The following is a 16199-nucleotide window of genomic DNA, read 5'->3' on the forward strand; positions in this document are numbered from 1 at the left end:
AAGGGGCTGGCGCCGCGGCTCACTAGGCTAATCCTCCGCCTTGCGGCGCCGGCACACCAGGTTCTAGTCCCGGTTGGGCGCCAGATTCTATCCTGGTTGCCCCTCTTCCAGGCCAGCTCTCTGCTATGGCCCGGGAAGGCAGTGGAGGATGACCCAAGTGCTTGGGCCCTGCACGCGCATGAGAGACCGGGAGAAGTGCCTGGCTCCTGGCTTCGGATCAGTGAGATGCGCCGGCTGCAGCGGCCATTGGAGGGTGAACCAGCAGCAAAGAGTAAGACCTTTCTCTCTGTCTCTCTCTCACTATCCGCTCTGCCTGTCCAAAAAAAAAAAAAAAAAAAAAAAAAAACAGCGCCAGCATCCCATCATATGGGCACCAGTTCGAGAACCAGCTGCTCCAATTCCGATCCAGCTTTCTGCTATGGCCTGGGAAAGCAGTAGAAGATGGCCCAAGTCCTTTGGCCCCTGCACCCATGTGGGATACCCAGAGGAAGCTCCTGGCTCCAGATTGGCGTAGCTCCAGCCATTGCGGCCACCTTGGGAAATGAACCATCGGATGGAAGACCTCTCTCTCTCTCTCTCTCTGCCTCTCCTTCTCTCTCTGTGTAACTCTTTCAAATAAATAAATCTTTAAAAAAAAACACTCAAGATTCCATCTTACCAATCATGTTTTTACAAAGTTGAACCAAAGTCATAAGCAGAATAAAAAAAATATGTAAAAAAAACTATTTCTGCATTTCTTACTGTGCAACTGAACTAGCTCACCAAAAAACATGGTTAAATCAAGAAAATTTTACCCAAGTATGCCTTTGCTAGGACTGAGACAACATTCCGATTTGGTGAGAATCACAAACAGGTGCTTACAGGTATTGATTGGGATGAATCTGAATCTCAATAAACCATTCCCAGCCTCTCAAGCTGGAAACTTCACTCATTCTCTCCAGCTCCGACCTATCCCTGAGCGCCCTTCCCTGAGCCATCAGCATTTGCCTATTCTACCCTCCAGAAGTTTAACTTTGCCTCTCCTCTTCAATTCTGCCAGTGCCTCATTTCCGCCTATCTGGACCACTGTAAGCCCTAATGATCTCACTACCACTTCCTCCCCACCCACTCCAGCACCCTCCACACTGCTGAGTCCACTCTGCCCTCACAACTAATAGAGAGCAGCTCCCACAGCAAATAACAGATATGCTCAAACCCCTTAACAATCTTCATTTATTTCCTTTTGTACAAAATCCACCATCCCGCCAGCACCATGGCTCACTAGGCTAATCCTCCGCCTACGGCGCTGGCACCCTGGGTTCTAGTCCCGGTTGGGGTGCCAGATTCTGTCTCGGTTGCTCCTCTTCCAGTCCAGCTCTCTGCTGTGGCCCGGGAAGGCAGTGGAGGATAGCCCACATCCTTGGGCCCTGCACCCGCATGGGAGACCAGGAGGAAGCACGTGGCTCCTGGCTTCGGATCGGTGCAGCGCGCTGGCCACAACATGCCGGCCACAATACGCCAGCTGTAGCGGCCACTTGGGGGGGTGAACCAACGGAAAAGGAAGACCTTTCTCTGTCTCTCTCACTGTCCACTCTGCCTGTCAAAAAAAAAAAAAAAAAAAAATCCACCATCCCGGCTGCTCCACTTCCGATCCAGCTCTCTGCTGTGGCCTGGGAAAGCAGAAGATGGTCCAAGTCCTCGGGCCCCTGAACCCACAAGGGAGACCCAGAAGAAGCTCCTGGCTCCTGGCTTCAGATTGGTTCAGCTCTAACCATTGCAGCCATTTGGGAAGTGAACCAGCAGATGGAAGACCTTTCTCTCTACCTCTTAAATCTTTTTAAAAAAATAATTACGGGCCGGCGCCATGGCTTAACAGGCTAATCCTCTGCCTTGCGGCGCCGGCGCACCGGGTTCTAGTCCCGGTTGGGGCACCGGATTCTATCCCGGTTGCCCCTCTTCCAGGCCAGCTCTCTGCTATGGCCCGGGAAGGCAGTGGAGGATGGCCCAAGTGCTTGGGCCCTGCACCCGCATGGGAGACCAGGAGAAGCACCTGGCTCCTGGCTTCGGATCAGCGAGATGCGCCGGCCGCAGCGGCCATGGGAGGGTGAACCAACGGCAAAAAGGAAGACCTTTCTCTCTGTCTCTCTCTCACTATCCTCTCTGCCTGTCAAAAAAAAAAAAAAAAAAAAAGCCTGGGTTATTCCTGTGGAAAATGAAATTTACTAATGTTATTGATTAATTTTAATTACAGTGGTCATATAAATTGATTCAGTCAATAAATTTAATAAAAAAATTAATTACGACATAATGAGAGAAATGTTATTATATAAAATACAAAGTACAATTAGAAAATCCAAGGCTGGAGTTAGCAAAAATTTTTAAATATGTAAATATATTATACACAGAAACACTAGAAAAATATTAAGACGATAGAAATTGAACATAAATAATATAAAATTTATGAATAGAAAAGAAAATCTAACCTTATGAGTTAAAGAATCAAGTCTGCGGTAACATTCTGCCATTTCATCAGCATCCGATGAGTCAGGACCAGCATCCTTTTTCTGTGATATACCATATTTCACCTAAAACAAAGCAGAAAGATTTTATTTCTTTATAGTTCAACTATAAAATAACCTTCAGTTAGTAATTTTTTGACTTCATCATACCACTGCTCAACACCACCAAAAAAGTAAAAGTCACAAATGTATATAATAAGAACTACAATATACATTGTAAGAACTAAAATCAAATTAGTTTGCTGCTTGATAGACTATATATTCAAATTCAGACTGAGTTTTAAATAATCTTAGATTACAAGGGTCAGGAAGATGCTAACAAGCCTGGGAAGGCAGTGGAAGACAGCCAATACACTTGGGTCCTGCCACCCTCGCGGGAAACCTGGATGGAGTTCCTGGCTCCTGCCTTCAGCCTGGTCCAGCCCCAGCCATTATGGGCATTTGGGGAGTGAACCACCAGATGGCAGATTTCTCTGTCACTCTGCCTCATAAATAAATAAATCTTTTTTTAAGAGTGCGAGGAAGATATTCTATATGACTGCTAATCATTGATACAGGACTCTCACGGCTGTGTAAAATAACAAAAGCAGACTATTTCTATCACAGCACTGATAGGGCTCACACACATTCATCCTTCTGTTACCTGAGATTTTCTCATTGTTCCTGAAGCAGCATCATAGTTGAGCATGTCTGTGGGGTCAATCCACTCATCATCATGAGCATAACCAGTTACCAGCAAGAGACATTCACAAAGGAGTAAGGAACACAGCATCCTGTATAAGGCTAAAATAATTTTGACATGAAAAATACTTTTTAATAAATTATTTTATAAAATGGTACTTCCTTCTAGTGTTAACTCTTTCTGAATAGCAACTATGGAAAGTTCATAAAAACAAAAACAGCAAAATGGGAGTAGGCATTTGGCACAGTGGTTAAGATGCCACTTGGAACAGCCACATTCCATCTGGACTGTCCGGGTTCAAGTCCCAGCTGTGCTCCCTATCCCACCTTCCTACTAATGCCCACCCTGGGTGGCAGCAGGTGACAACTCAAGAACTTTCCCTGCCACCCACGTGGGAAACCCAGATTGAGATCCAGGCTCACGGCTTCTGCCTGAGCCAGCCCCAGCTACTGCAGGCATTCAGGGAATGGACCAGTGGATGGCAGCTCTTTCTCTCCCTCTCCTTCCAGCCCCACCCTCCCACCGTAAAAAACAAAACAATTAGGGGCAGTTGTGGTGCAGTGGGTTAGGCACTGCTTGGGACACTCACATACCCTATCAGCATGCCAGTTCAAGTCCCAGGCCCTCCACTTTCAATCCAGCTTCCTGCTAACATGCCTAGGAGGCAGCAGGTGATGGTCCACATACGTGTATACCTGCCACCCATGTGGAAGACCCGGATGGAATTCCTGGCTTCAACTTGGTCCAGCCCTGGCTGTTGTGGCTATTCAGGGAGTAAACAGATGGAAGGTATCGCTTTGTCACCGTGCCTTTCAAATAAAGAAATGTTTTCAAAATAAGGTTTTAAAAGTAGCAAAATGGTATTCACATATAAAAATAAAAACATGGGGCATTTTATGCAGCAGTTATGTAGCCACTTGGAGGCCATATTGGAGTGCCTGGTTCAAGTCTAGGCTTCTTTACTTCCAACCCAGCTTCCTGCTAATGGGCACCCTGGGAAACAGCAGGTGATGGCTCAGATACTTGGATCACCACCTCCCACAAGAGAGATCTAGATTGAGTAACAAGCTCATGGCTTTGGCTTGCCCAGAATCCAGCCGCTGTGGCCATATAGGGAGCGAACCAGTAGATGGAAGATCTCTGTTTCTCTGCCTTTCAAATAAAATGAAATTAAACATATATGTATATCACAAAAAAAAATTTTTAGTAGGAAAATAGGTGTTTTCCACATTGTCCCACAATTCCTAGGTATACAACTGAGAAAAAAATGAAAATATATATTCACACAAAAACTTGTACATGAATGTTTATAGCCACATTTTTCAAAATAGCCAAAAGGTGTAAATAACACAAGTCTCCAACAACTGATGAATAAACAGAATGCGTGAAAACCACACAACAGATTCACCATAAAAGGAATGAAGTAGTGATGCTGTGCTACAACAAAGATGAACCTTGAAAACACGCCATGTGGAAGAAACCAGTCATGAAAGCCCACATATGGTTCTGTTTATATGAAAGGTCCAAAACAGGCACAGACAGAAAGTAGACCACTGAGTACCTTAAGGCTGGTGGTAAGAAGGTATAGAGGGATTACAGATAAAGAGTATAGGGTTTCTTTTTGAGGTAATGAAAACTGGAGTATGTCAATAAGTTAAAAAAACCACTGAATTGCACACTGGGTGAATTGTATGACTGCTTAAAAAAAAAAAGAAACACAGGTATTTAACCACTCCCTCCCTCTTTTTTTAAAAACAAATGATTAGTAAGAAAGGTATGAAATTAAGATTCAAATAAGGGGCAGACATTTGGCCTAGCACCTAAGACGCCTGGGTACTTGGGTTCCATTCCTGGTTCTAGTTCCTGATTCTAGCTTCCTGCTAATGCCCTAGAAGGCAGCAGGGGATACATCAAGTGGTTCAGTTCCTACCAACCACGTGAGATACCTAGCCTGAGTTCCTAACTGCCAGCTTTGGCCCAGCCCAGTCCAGCCTGGTCCTGGCCACTGTGGTGATTCAGGGAGTCAATCAGCAGGTAAGAGCTCTGTCTCTCCACCTCTTGAATAAAAATATAAAATATTAAAATGAGGAAAAAAATAACCTAACCCATCTGAGCCTGTGTGTTGTGTAGTGAATAATTTAAACACTATCTTCTCTCTTCAATACTGTCTAGCATGGCTGCCAGGAGCCACATGTGGCTAGTGACGACTGAACTGGGACAGTACAGATATAAACATTTCTGTTTTAAAAAAAATATTTGAAAGAGTTACAGAGTGAGGGGGATAGAAAGATCTTCATCCACTGGTTGAGTCCCCAAATGGCCACAATGGCCAGGACTGGGCCAAGTCAAATCCAGGAGCCTTGAACTTAATCCAGTTCTCCTATGTGGGTGCAGGGGCCCAATCACTTGGGCCCCCTTCTACTGCTTTCCCAGGTGCATCAGCAGACAGCTGGATTGGAAGTGAAGTAGCTGGGACTTGAACCAGTGCCCTTATGTGTGGTGGAATGAGAAAGCCATTCCTGAGTAACTGATGCTCGCTTGCCAGCAGCCATCTTGACATCAGCCCAATCCGGAGAAAAGGCTAGTAATGTGATAAAGGCGATTAAGTCAGCCATGCTGGTCCTTGGTGTCCCCTGGATCATAAAGACTGATAACGGGCCAGTGTGTACATCACAGGAATTTAATTCCTTCCTGAAATCCTGGAACATAGTCTGCCACAGGTATCCCATACAAACCACAGGGACAGGCAATCATTGAAAGAACTCATAGGACAATTAAAGATCTCTTACAAAGACATCAAAACAATCATATGCCCCCAGACCCACAGCTTGCTTTGACTGAGGTCCTTTTCACTATCAATTTTCTTACTTTTGATTTCCAAGGGATCAGCCCAGCTTATAAACACTGGGGATCCTTTCCATCCCAGACCCCAGCCTCTATGGTTAGGTGGAAAGACCCCCTGACAGGAGAATGGAAGGGATCACACTGCTAAACAAGGGTCAAGGATATGCTTATGTCTTCCCAGAGAATGCGGGACAGCCCATGTGGGTACCAGCCAGAAACATCAAGCCTGCAACTGACAGCCAACCAGAACCAGCTAGCTGAACAAGACTGAAAGTCCGCCTTGTTAGCAGACGCACCTGCCCTATCATCCTACCCTGAGAAACTGCCCATAGCCACATCTGTTAGTGTTTTATACCTCACTAGCTCTGGTCAGCCACTCAGCCTGTGTGCGGTCATGCCATTCCTGATTACCATTGTTCCTCATTCCTACCCCTCTCTGAGCAAGCACTTCTGTGGTGTCTCGTTGAGTGCTGGTTAGTCAACGACAGGTAAGATCTCCGGGGGGACAACCTAAGACAGGCACAGCCGTGTACGCAGACCACATGGAAATGGGGTCAACAATGGTATGGCCAAGAATCATGCCTCCTGTTGCTCAAAAATAAACAAAAAGGGGGAAATGCAGTGGAATGAGAAGGCCATGCCAAGATGGCCGCTGGCAAGGGAGCATCAGTTACTCAGGAATGGCTTAGAAACCCACCTGGCAACGGAGCCTGCCTGGCAACAGGCTGTGATTGGATGGCTTCGGATACTGCCTGGCAACAGGCTGTGATTGGTTAGGGCAATCCGCCCCTTGACCGGATTGGCTGCCTTGGCTATTTAAGTCGCTGTACCAACTGAAATAAATGAGTCTGCGGGCTGCTCACCTCTGGCCTGCTTTCACCCGACTCCCCCGGGTCTGTGTAGTGACTCTGTTCCTCTTGCCCCCACTACGCACCTCTCAGAACAGATCAACCGCAACATCTATGGGATGCCAGTATCCCAGGCAGAGGCTTAATTTGATGCGCCACAGCATCAGCCCTGACAGCCTACCCAACTACATACAGGGTAAGAGGACCTCAAAGTGACAAAGGCCTGAGCCCACAGGCTTATAATCTAGTTGTGAAATTAAAGCAGCTCCTGGCTACTTTTAAAAATAGCTCCTGGGCTGGGAAGACGCTCCTGGCTTCGGATCGGGATCGGCACAGCTCCAGCCATTGCGGCCATTTGGGGAGTGAACCAATGGAAGGAAGACCTCTCTCTCTCTGCCTCTGTCTAACTCTACCTCTCAAATAAATAAATAAAATCTTTTTTAAAAAATAGCTCCTGAACTCCTCACATACCTTATTTATTCTTCCAGCATAACACAATGAAACCAGCCATTTATTGTCTGTTCCATTAACAGAGGCTCTTAGCATTGGATGCATATTAGAATCACCTGAGGAGTTTAAAATACTCCCAATATTCTGGCCAAATCTCAGAGCAACTGAATTAGAATTAGGTGGCCTGGGAACCAGGTGATGAAATTATTAAAGCTTCCCCAGGTGATTCCAACATGCACCCAAGGCAGGAAACCACTGCACTCTAATGGGAACTTCTCCAGGGAAAGATAACACCTTACACGAATCTGAATGCCCCTTCCCACTGACCTCTCTACCTCCCCAAGCCCAATACCCAGCCCAGTGGTTGGCACACGAAAGGCAAGCAATAAATAGATGCTGTCATACAGCAAGTGCGAATGATCAAAGACATAACAAGGGCTCAAAAGGTTTTAGACACTGAAAGAATGAAAAAGTACTCTGGGACAAACTGGAAAAATTTCACAGAGGAATAGCATGGGAAATGGAATTTTAAGTACAAGTAACAATTTTTTTAAAAAGATATATTTTATTTCAAAAGCAGAGCTACAGAGAGGCAGAAGCGAAGAGAGAAAGAGGTCTTCCATCCACTGGTCACTCCTCAGATGAAAGCAATGGCTAGAGCTGTGCCGATCTGAAGCCAGGAGCTTCTTCCAGGTCTCCCACATGGGTGCAGGGGCCTAAGCACTTGGGTGGTCTTCTACTGCTTTCTCAGGCCATAGCAGAGAGTTGGATTGGAAGTGGAGCAGCTGGGACTCGAACCGGCACTTACATGGGTTTGGGGAAGCAGAGGCAGAAGAACAAAGTATGTGCTTCCGAAAATGTGCCCTTGGGGGCTGGCACTGTGGTGTGGCAGGTTAAGCTGCTGCCTGCAGTGCTGGCATTTCATATGGGCACTAGATCAAGTCTCTGCTCCACTTCCGATCCAGCTCCCTGCTATGCACCTGGGAAAGCAGCAGAAAATGGTCTAAGTGCTTGGGCATCTGCACTCATGTGGGAGACCTGGAAGAAGCTCCTGGCTTCAGCCCGGCTCAACCCTGGCCATTGTGGCCATTTGGAGAGTGATCTAGTGGATGGAAGACTTCTCTCTGTCTCTCCCTCTCTCTGTGGCTCTGCCTTTCAAATAAAGTAGAATAAATCTTTTTAAAAAAAAAAAATTTGACCTTGGCCAGCGCCGCGGCTCACTTGGCTAATCCTCCGCCTGCAGTGCCGGCACCCCAGGTTCTAGTCCCGGTTGCTCCTCTTCCAGTCCAGCTCTCTGGTGTGGCCCGGGAAGGCAGTGGAGGATGGCCCAAGTCCTTGGGCCCTGCACCCACATGGGAGACCAGGAGGAAGTACCTGGCTCCTGGCTTCGGATCAACGCGCCAGCCGCAGCGCGCTGCCCATAGCGGCCATTTGGGGGGTGAACCAATGGAAAAGGAAGACCTTTCTCTCTTTCTCTAACTCTGCCTGGCAAAAGAAAAAAAAAAATTTTTTTTTTGACCTTAAGGATGGATGTGGTGTGATGCAGAATGAGACCGAGATGTAACAGCCAAAGTCAAGGCTTACAACTAACTTCAGTCTCTACTCTAGTGAGCACCACAATTACTATCAACATGGAAACTTTTCTTCTGAGCTTAAGAATGAGGGAAGGAGCATTGAAGGGATTCTGGGATACTGGCAGTATTCCATTTCTTGACCTGTGTGGTAGTCAAAAGAGTGACTTTTATTTACTAAGGTGAACATTTATATTTCACACATTTTTCTGCAAATATATTTCACATTTAGCAAAACCTTTTTAAAACAGGCATAAATCTAATTAATGAAATTGGCATTCATGGGTCTCATTAGCACATTGGAATCACCTGAGGAGCTTATGGCACTCTCAATGTTCTAGCCACATCCCAGGCCAACTAAATCAAATTGGACGGGTGTTTAGTGTGTGATAAGTCACCACTTGGGATGCCTGCATTCCACACTGGAGTGTCTGGTTCCAGGCCTAGCTACTGATTCTGACTCGGCTTCCTCCTAATGTACACCCTGGCAGGCAGCAGGTCAAGTACTTGGATCTCTACCACTCCCATAGGAGACCTGGATGGACTTCCAGGCTCCTGGCATTAGCCCAGCCCCAGGTGTTGTAGGCATCTGGAGAGTAAATCAACAGATGGAAGACCTCTCCCTCTCCCTCCCCTTTCCCCTCCCCTCAGAGTGCCTTTTAAATAAATAAAACTCTAAAAAATTATGAGCTACACTGTGTTACCCACTCTCACTCCCCACTCATAGGTTGAAGTCCTAACTCCCAGTACCTCAGAGTGTGGCTATATCGGGAGGTATGATCCTTGAGGAGGTAATCAAGATGAGATCACTGGGGTCAGCCCTAATCCAATATGAATGATGTCCTTAGAAGAGGAGGAAATTTGGACACGGAATGGTGTCAAAATGGCAGACAGACCGTCTACAAGCCAAGGAGGAGGCCTCAGAAGAAATCAACCTGTGACACCTTGAGCTCAGTCTTCCAGACTCCAGAATTGTAAGAAAATACAAGGACTGTTTAAGCCACTCAGCATGTAGTACCTTGTGTTGGAAGCCCTAGCAAACTAATACCAATTTTTTCAGACATAAAAAGACAATAAAAGGCTACAACCCAAAGACTACTAATGTTAAATAACTTTGACCACGATGAATCAAAGGAATAATGATGGGCACAGGAACTGCTTGAATGTATTAATAAACAAACTGATAAACAAAAATTTTAAATAACTTTGTGTTTAAAAATGTCAAACCAAAATACTAAAGTTGCAGTAAAGCTCTGATCGCACTTAGAAGTATTAAATAACTGCTCACTTTATTGGGAAAAAAAGGAACTTAAAAAAAAAGGAACTAATATTTGGGAAGAACCAAATGCAAGAGAACAGAGTGTAAGAAGCAAGGTCTGCCAAAAAATGCAACGTGTGAAAACCAAGAAGGTGATTAACTTCTAAGAAGAGGTGGGAAACAATGGTATTAAATATTTCAGGGAAGTTGAGGAAGTCACTGCTTTGGTGAATTGGCCATTTATGAACTTGGAAAGAGCGACAGGCAGAAGCCTAACTCTAAGTGGTTAAGTCAATTAAGCGACAAAGGGAGTGTGTATAAACTGAACAGATAGCATGGGGTGTTTGAACTCAAGGCTACAGGAAAGGTTCTTCATAAGCAACAAGACTGCACACTTCTTCATGAAGAGAAACGAGTGTGCAGGAATGAAGATAACATGTCCAAAGCAAAGACCAGTTGACAGAACCCGTATCATAATGTGACAGCAAGTGGACAGAGAAACACTCCAGAGGAGAGTCACTGTGTGGGGAGGCTAGACTGGGATAGTGGATCGGGAAACCGTACTCTAGGGGGCATTACACACACAAGGCAGGCACATGCGAGGCCGGGAAGCACCTGAGTTGACTGTGACATCCCCAGCCATGCTACTGGCGACTATGTTACTTTCTGCCACAACTTCGAGCAGTTCCAGAGAGGTACCCAGCAGAAATGACCGACCACCAGCAGGTGAGCCAGGATGGGCGGGCAGAAGGGCAAGTCCTCCTTCCACACTCCCAGGGTCACTGGGACCCCCTGACTAACCTTGTTTCAAAGATCCTGCTTCCGTAAACCTGGTGGGTCTGAGAGTCTGCATTCCTAACAAGCTCCTGGTGACGCCACAGACCTGATGCCCAGACTTCCCTCTGATTAGCAAAGTAATCATGTAGTTTACCTGTGCCCTTCAGCTGCTTGTCAGTGGGTACTAGTCTCTTTCCCCCAGTTGCTACTATTTTTACCATTTTTCATCTGCCCCACACCTTAGTACAATGTCAAAATTATAATACGAATATATACACTAGTAGCGGCTAACATTTTATTACTGATGGAACAAAGACTAAGCCTCAGCCCTTCTCACTCCTTGCCCAAAAAACAAGCATTGGAACGCATTCCTTGCCCTTGAATCTCAGTTGGGTCTCATACCCTATGGCCTTCATACCCCACCCGCCTAGACCACCTGAAAGACCAGTTGCTGGAACACTTGAAAGACCAGTTTCAGGAATTCTCATTCTCCTCCCCCTCCCCCTCCCCCTCTCCTAACCCCTAGCCCTCCTAAAATACGAAAAGGCCTGGCCCCTGGGGGTCCGGGCCTTCTGTCACGTTTTCCATCATGTGCACGCTGGCAGCTGGTCACCCACCTCTGCGAAGTTATTTTCTCTGAATAAACTCGGTCTGGCCGTAAGTTCGTACTCTGCCTCCTCTCTCTCCTGCGTCTCTTTTTCTAACACTTAAGGCGCCGCGTGTGAGGAGGCACCCATCTGCAACTCAATTCCTAACAACTGCCAAGTGTCAAGCACGGTTGCACCCATCCACTTGCTCTGGAAGGCCCATCGGCTTCCTTTCACAAATTTGGAAAACAAGCAACTCGCTCACGGCCATTGGACTCGGCGGTAGACTCCAGACTGGCTCGGCCTAAGTAGCTTCTCTAGAGCAAAAAGCTAGGTGGTCCCGGGGGAGGGGGGGGGGCGCCACTCGGAGGGGCAGGGTCTTAGCGTGGAGGAGAACGGGCGGGACCCGCATTTGCACACAGGGGAACATGGAGCAAAGGTTAACAGGGGCTTTCCTGCTTCGGTGCAGAAAAGGGGTTTCCCGATTCGTCCGCGGAGTCGGGGCCCTCAACCTCCATAATGCATCTTCCCAACGAGTCCCCAGATCGCAACGAAGCAGGTCTGGGGGGTCACGCCCTGCTCGTCACCGCCCTACAGAAAACCTGGGCTGTTTTTCACCAACTAGTCAGGACCAGCTTTTTACGTTCAAACCGGATCCGGAGTTGTAGAACTCCACTACGGCGGAATCCCAGCATCTCGCTGCCAGTGCTGGTTCAGTTTACCCTCCACGCTCTCACAGATAACCGAAGCCAACCAAGCTCGGGGCTCGCTTGGCACTTGCCTTTCCCTAGGCCGCTCCCGGATCCGAGTCTCGCCGCGGCACCCGCGCAGCAGCCAGAGCGAAAACCGCCCCCGGCCCGGGAGATACCCGGCAGGCGCTCGCCCACTCACGTAAACCAAGAGCTCGCAGGTCACCCGCGGGCCACAGGCCTGCGCTGCACAGAGCGAGGACGACCCCAGCCCCGCCGGGTGCCTGCGGCCTCCGGGCAGCCCGCGCCGTCCGCGGGGCCCGCAGCCCCGCCCGCCGCAATGACACAGTGGACAGCGCGGACTCACGTCCCTCGGGCCGCGCGCCTGACTCTTCCGGAAGACACGCGTCACGCCAGCTGGAAAAGACAGCGAGTCCCCGGCACCAGCCTCCGAGCGCCTCGGCGAGCACCCGCCCGTCTCGCGCGCCCCCTCATCGACTCGCTCTGCCTGCGGCTGTGCGTCCTTCCCGCGCGCGTCCCTGATTGGCCCCCGCCCAGGGGGCGGGGCGGCGTCCGCGCTTTTGTTTTACTTTCACCTGCGGAGCTGTGGGCCGGGTCTCTGGCAGCGCGATCTTCTGCGATACCGAAACGGATATGAAACACAGCTTCTTACTGTTAGTGTCCTTTATGAGCCCAACTGTGTAAAGTTTGCAATTCGATTTCGAGCCTCGTTTTTCAAACGGAGCATGGCCGCGAGAGTGAGTGCTATATTGGGGCGGTTTCCACCCCATGGAGCGGTGGGAAACAAAGTTTGGTTCCGTTTTTATCTTTCACGGTTGGCCTTACAGTCTCAAGAAACTCTCCAAGGAGTTTTTCCAGACTTGTGCACAAAAAGCAGGCTAATCGGAGCAAAAGTGCGTTTAAAAATTGATATATAATTCAGTACATTTGAGTGTGCACGTTACTGTCGGTTTTAAAAATTACAATATTCATGACAAAGTTTACCACCTACCGATTTTTAAGGGTACAGTCAGTGGCATTAAATACAGTCACGTTATGCAACCATCATCACCATCCATCTCCAAAACTACATCTTGCAACGATCAAACACGCACCACTCACACTGCCCATCTTCGCACCCTGGTAACCAGCTTTCTACTGTCTCTGAGAATCTGACTACTCTAGGTACCTCACAAGAGCAGACTTACACAACGTTCGTCTTTGTTGACTGATTCACTGCACTTAGTATAATGCCCTCAAGGTTCACCAAGGCTGTAATGCCTCGGTTTCTCCTTTTAAGGCTGCATAATATTGCACAACATGCTCTGGTTTCTTCGACTGTTCATATCTTGATGGACACTTGGGTTGCTCGTGCCTTTTGGCTGTTGGGAAATAATTAACTTAAATTTGGATGTCTATACAAGTATCCGTTCATTTCCCTGATTTCACTGCAAAATACGGTGTGTTGGAAGACCAAGCCAGCACAGCCATCAGCACAACAGAGTCCCCTGACCTCAAAAGACGAGGGAGTTTCTGCCCACCAGCAAGTGAGCCATCAGTTCTACAACAGTGACCCCCACTGTGTGTCCTGTGATTCAGAAACTATTTCTGGATAGCATCAGGGCCTATAGGGTTGAGGGCTTGGTGTTACCAAAAATGATCACTACTTTAAATGTCACTTGCAAGCCCCTGTTTGTTCTACCTATTGCTATAAATACAGGCTCCCACAACTCCCCTTTCGGTTTGTTTCATTTGCTTGAGCAGTTCACAGAACTCAGGATATTACAAAGGATATAAATGAAGAGACGCATAGGGCAAGGCATGGGGGAAGAAGGGGCCAGCCGAGCTTCCTCGCCCAGTTCTGGGCACACTGCTAACCTGCACGTGTTCAGCTCCCCGATCCTGCTGCTATACAGGCCTCAGTGCATACTCATGATTGCTAATACACTGGGTGGGGTGACCCAGGAGGCCTCTCTATTTAGATTTTTTAGCATTCCCTCCTCAGAAGCATGGGCTACTCTTAGGGAATGAGGGTCTGTGACCTACTGACAAACAAGATGGGTCAGAGAAAGGAAGGAAGATTAGTTTCTGTGACCTGCCATGTAGAAGAGAAATTCTGCTGCCTATCTTGGAGAGGGAGTGTGAGCCAACTGGGCGAAAACCAAAACATACACGCAGGTTCTTCTAACAGTAAAGGAGGGGCAGGTGTTGTTGCCACAGCTTGGGATGCCTGTAGCCCATACTGGAGTGCCAATTCCACTGGCAGTGCCAGCTAGTCTACACTGCCAATCCAGCTTCATGCTAACAAGGTTGGAAAGCAGCAGCAGATGACCTAAGTACTTAGCTTCTATTACCGTTATGGGAGACCCAGATGGAGCTCCTGGCTCCTGGCTTTGGCCTGGCCCAGCTCTGGCTGTTGTGGGCATTTGGGGAGTGAACCAGCAGATGAAAGCTTTCTGTCATTCTTCCTTTCAGATAAGCTTTTTTTTAAGGTCATAGAAAATGGAATGCAAAGATTATTTTGGTGCAAAAAATTCTGAGGTCTCTGCATAGTTTTTCTATAATATACATTTCCATGTCCTTTTTGAAGATCCCTCACCTGCATAGATTTCAAGGGTTTTCTTTTTTTTTTTATTTTATTTTTATTTTTTAAATTTTTTGACAGGCAGAGTGGACAGTGAGAGAGAGACAGAGAGAAAGGTCTTCCTTTGCCGTTGGTTCACCCTCCAATGGCCGCCGCGGTAGGCGCGCTGCGGCCTGCGCAACGCACTTATCCGATGGCAGGAGCCAGGTGCTTCTCCTGGTCTCCCATGGGGTGCAGGGCCCAAGCACTTGGGCCATCCTCCACTGCACTCCCTGGCCACAGCAGAGAGCTGGCCTGGAAGTGGGGCAACCGGGACAGAACCGGCGCCCCGACCGGGACTAGAACCCGGTGTGCCGGCGCCGCAAGGCGGAGGATTAGCCTAGTGAGCCACGGCGCCGGCTCAAGGGTTTTCTTTTTGCAACACACTTTTCATTCCATTTTCCATAAACTTTTTGAAGTACCTTAGATATCATTTCACAGGTATATATCAGAAGAGAAATTTATGGATCATATGGTAATTGTTTTTATTTAATGTATTTATTTTTATTTATTTGAAAGGCAGAGTTACAGAGATCTTCATCCACCGGGTCATATCCCAAATGCCCACAACAGCTGGGGCTGGGCCAGGCCAAAGTCAGAAGCCAGGAATTCCATCTGGGTCTCCCATATGGGTGGCAGAGCGCCAACTACTTGGGCCATACCTGTTGCCTCCTGGATACACATTAGCAGGAAGCTGGATCAGAATTGGAGGCAGGACTCAAACCCAGGTAGAAGGATATAGGATGCGGGTGTCCCAAGTTGTGGTGGCACAACTCCCACCCTGGTAAATCTATTTTTATTTATTTATTTATTTTTTTGACAGGCAGAGTGGACAGTGAGAGAGAGAGACAGAGAGAAAGGTCTTCCTTTGCCGTTGGTTCACCCTCCAATGGCCGCTGCGGTTGGCGCGCTGCGGCCGGCGCACCGCGCTGATCTGATGGCAGGAGCCAGGTGCCTATCCTGGTCTCCCATGGGGTGCAGGGCCCAAGCACCTGAGCCATCCTCCACTGCACTCCCTGGCCACAGCAGAGAGCTGGCCTGGAAGAGGGGCAGCCGGGACAGAACCAGTGCCCCGACCGGGACTAGAACCCGGTGTGCCGGCGCCGCAAGGCGGAGGATTAGCCTAGTGAGCCGCGGCGCCGGCCGGTAAATCTATTTTTTTAAGATCTCTTTTTATTTATTTGAAAGGTAGACTCAGAGAGAGAGAGAGAGAGAGAAGTCTTCCAAGTGCTGGTTCACTCCCCAAATGGTTGCAATAGCTGAGGCTGTGCTATGCTGAAGACAGGAGCCAAGAACTCCACCCTGGTCTCCCACACGGGCAGCAGGGAGCTCCAGGAGTCTGGAGCTTTTTCCAGGTCTCCCACATGGGTGC

At 48.1% G+C, this 16199-nt stretch overlaps 1 protein-coding gene across 5 annotated transcripts in view; it reads right to left on the reverse strand.

The window, feature by feature from the left end:
- CLCC1 (chloride channel CLIC like 1) overlaps positions 1 to 12689 on the reverse strand; it is a 28142-nt gene extending 15453 nt beyond the window's left edge. The window contains exons 1-4 of one of the 5 annotated variants that reach the window (XM_062191871.1): positions 12572 to 12689; positions 3876 to 3989; positions 3142 to 3281; positions 2463 to 2564 (exon numbers count right to left, since the gene is read on the reverse strand). In XM_062191871.1, coding sequence (XP_062047855.1) covers positions 2463 to 2564; positions 3142 to 3270 — 231 coding nt within the window. In that variant the 5' untranslated portion in view covers positions 3271 to 3281; positions 3876 to 3989; positions 12572 to 12689. Of the gene's footprint in view, positions 1 to 2462; positions 2565 to 3141; positions 3282 to 3773; positions 3832 to 3867; positions 3990 to 12296; positions 12481 to 12571 lie in introns of those variants that run through there. The other 4 variants (XM_062191868.1, XM_062191869.1, XM_062191867.1 and 1 more) reach the window with 4 other exon arrangements.
- Between the last annotated feature and the right edge of the window lie 3510 nt (positions 12690 to 16199).

This window comes from Lepus europaeus, chromosome 5, assembly GCF_033115175.1.
Source record: "Lepus europaeus isolate LE1 chromosome 5, mLepTim1.pri, whole genome shotgun sequence".
Taxonomy (NCBI): domain Eukaryota; kingdom Metazoa; phylum Chordata; class Mammalia; order Lagomorpha; family Leporidae; genus Lepus; species Lepus europaeus.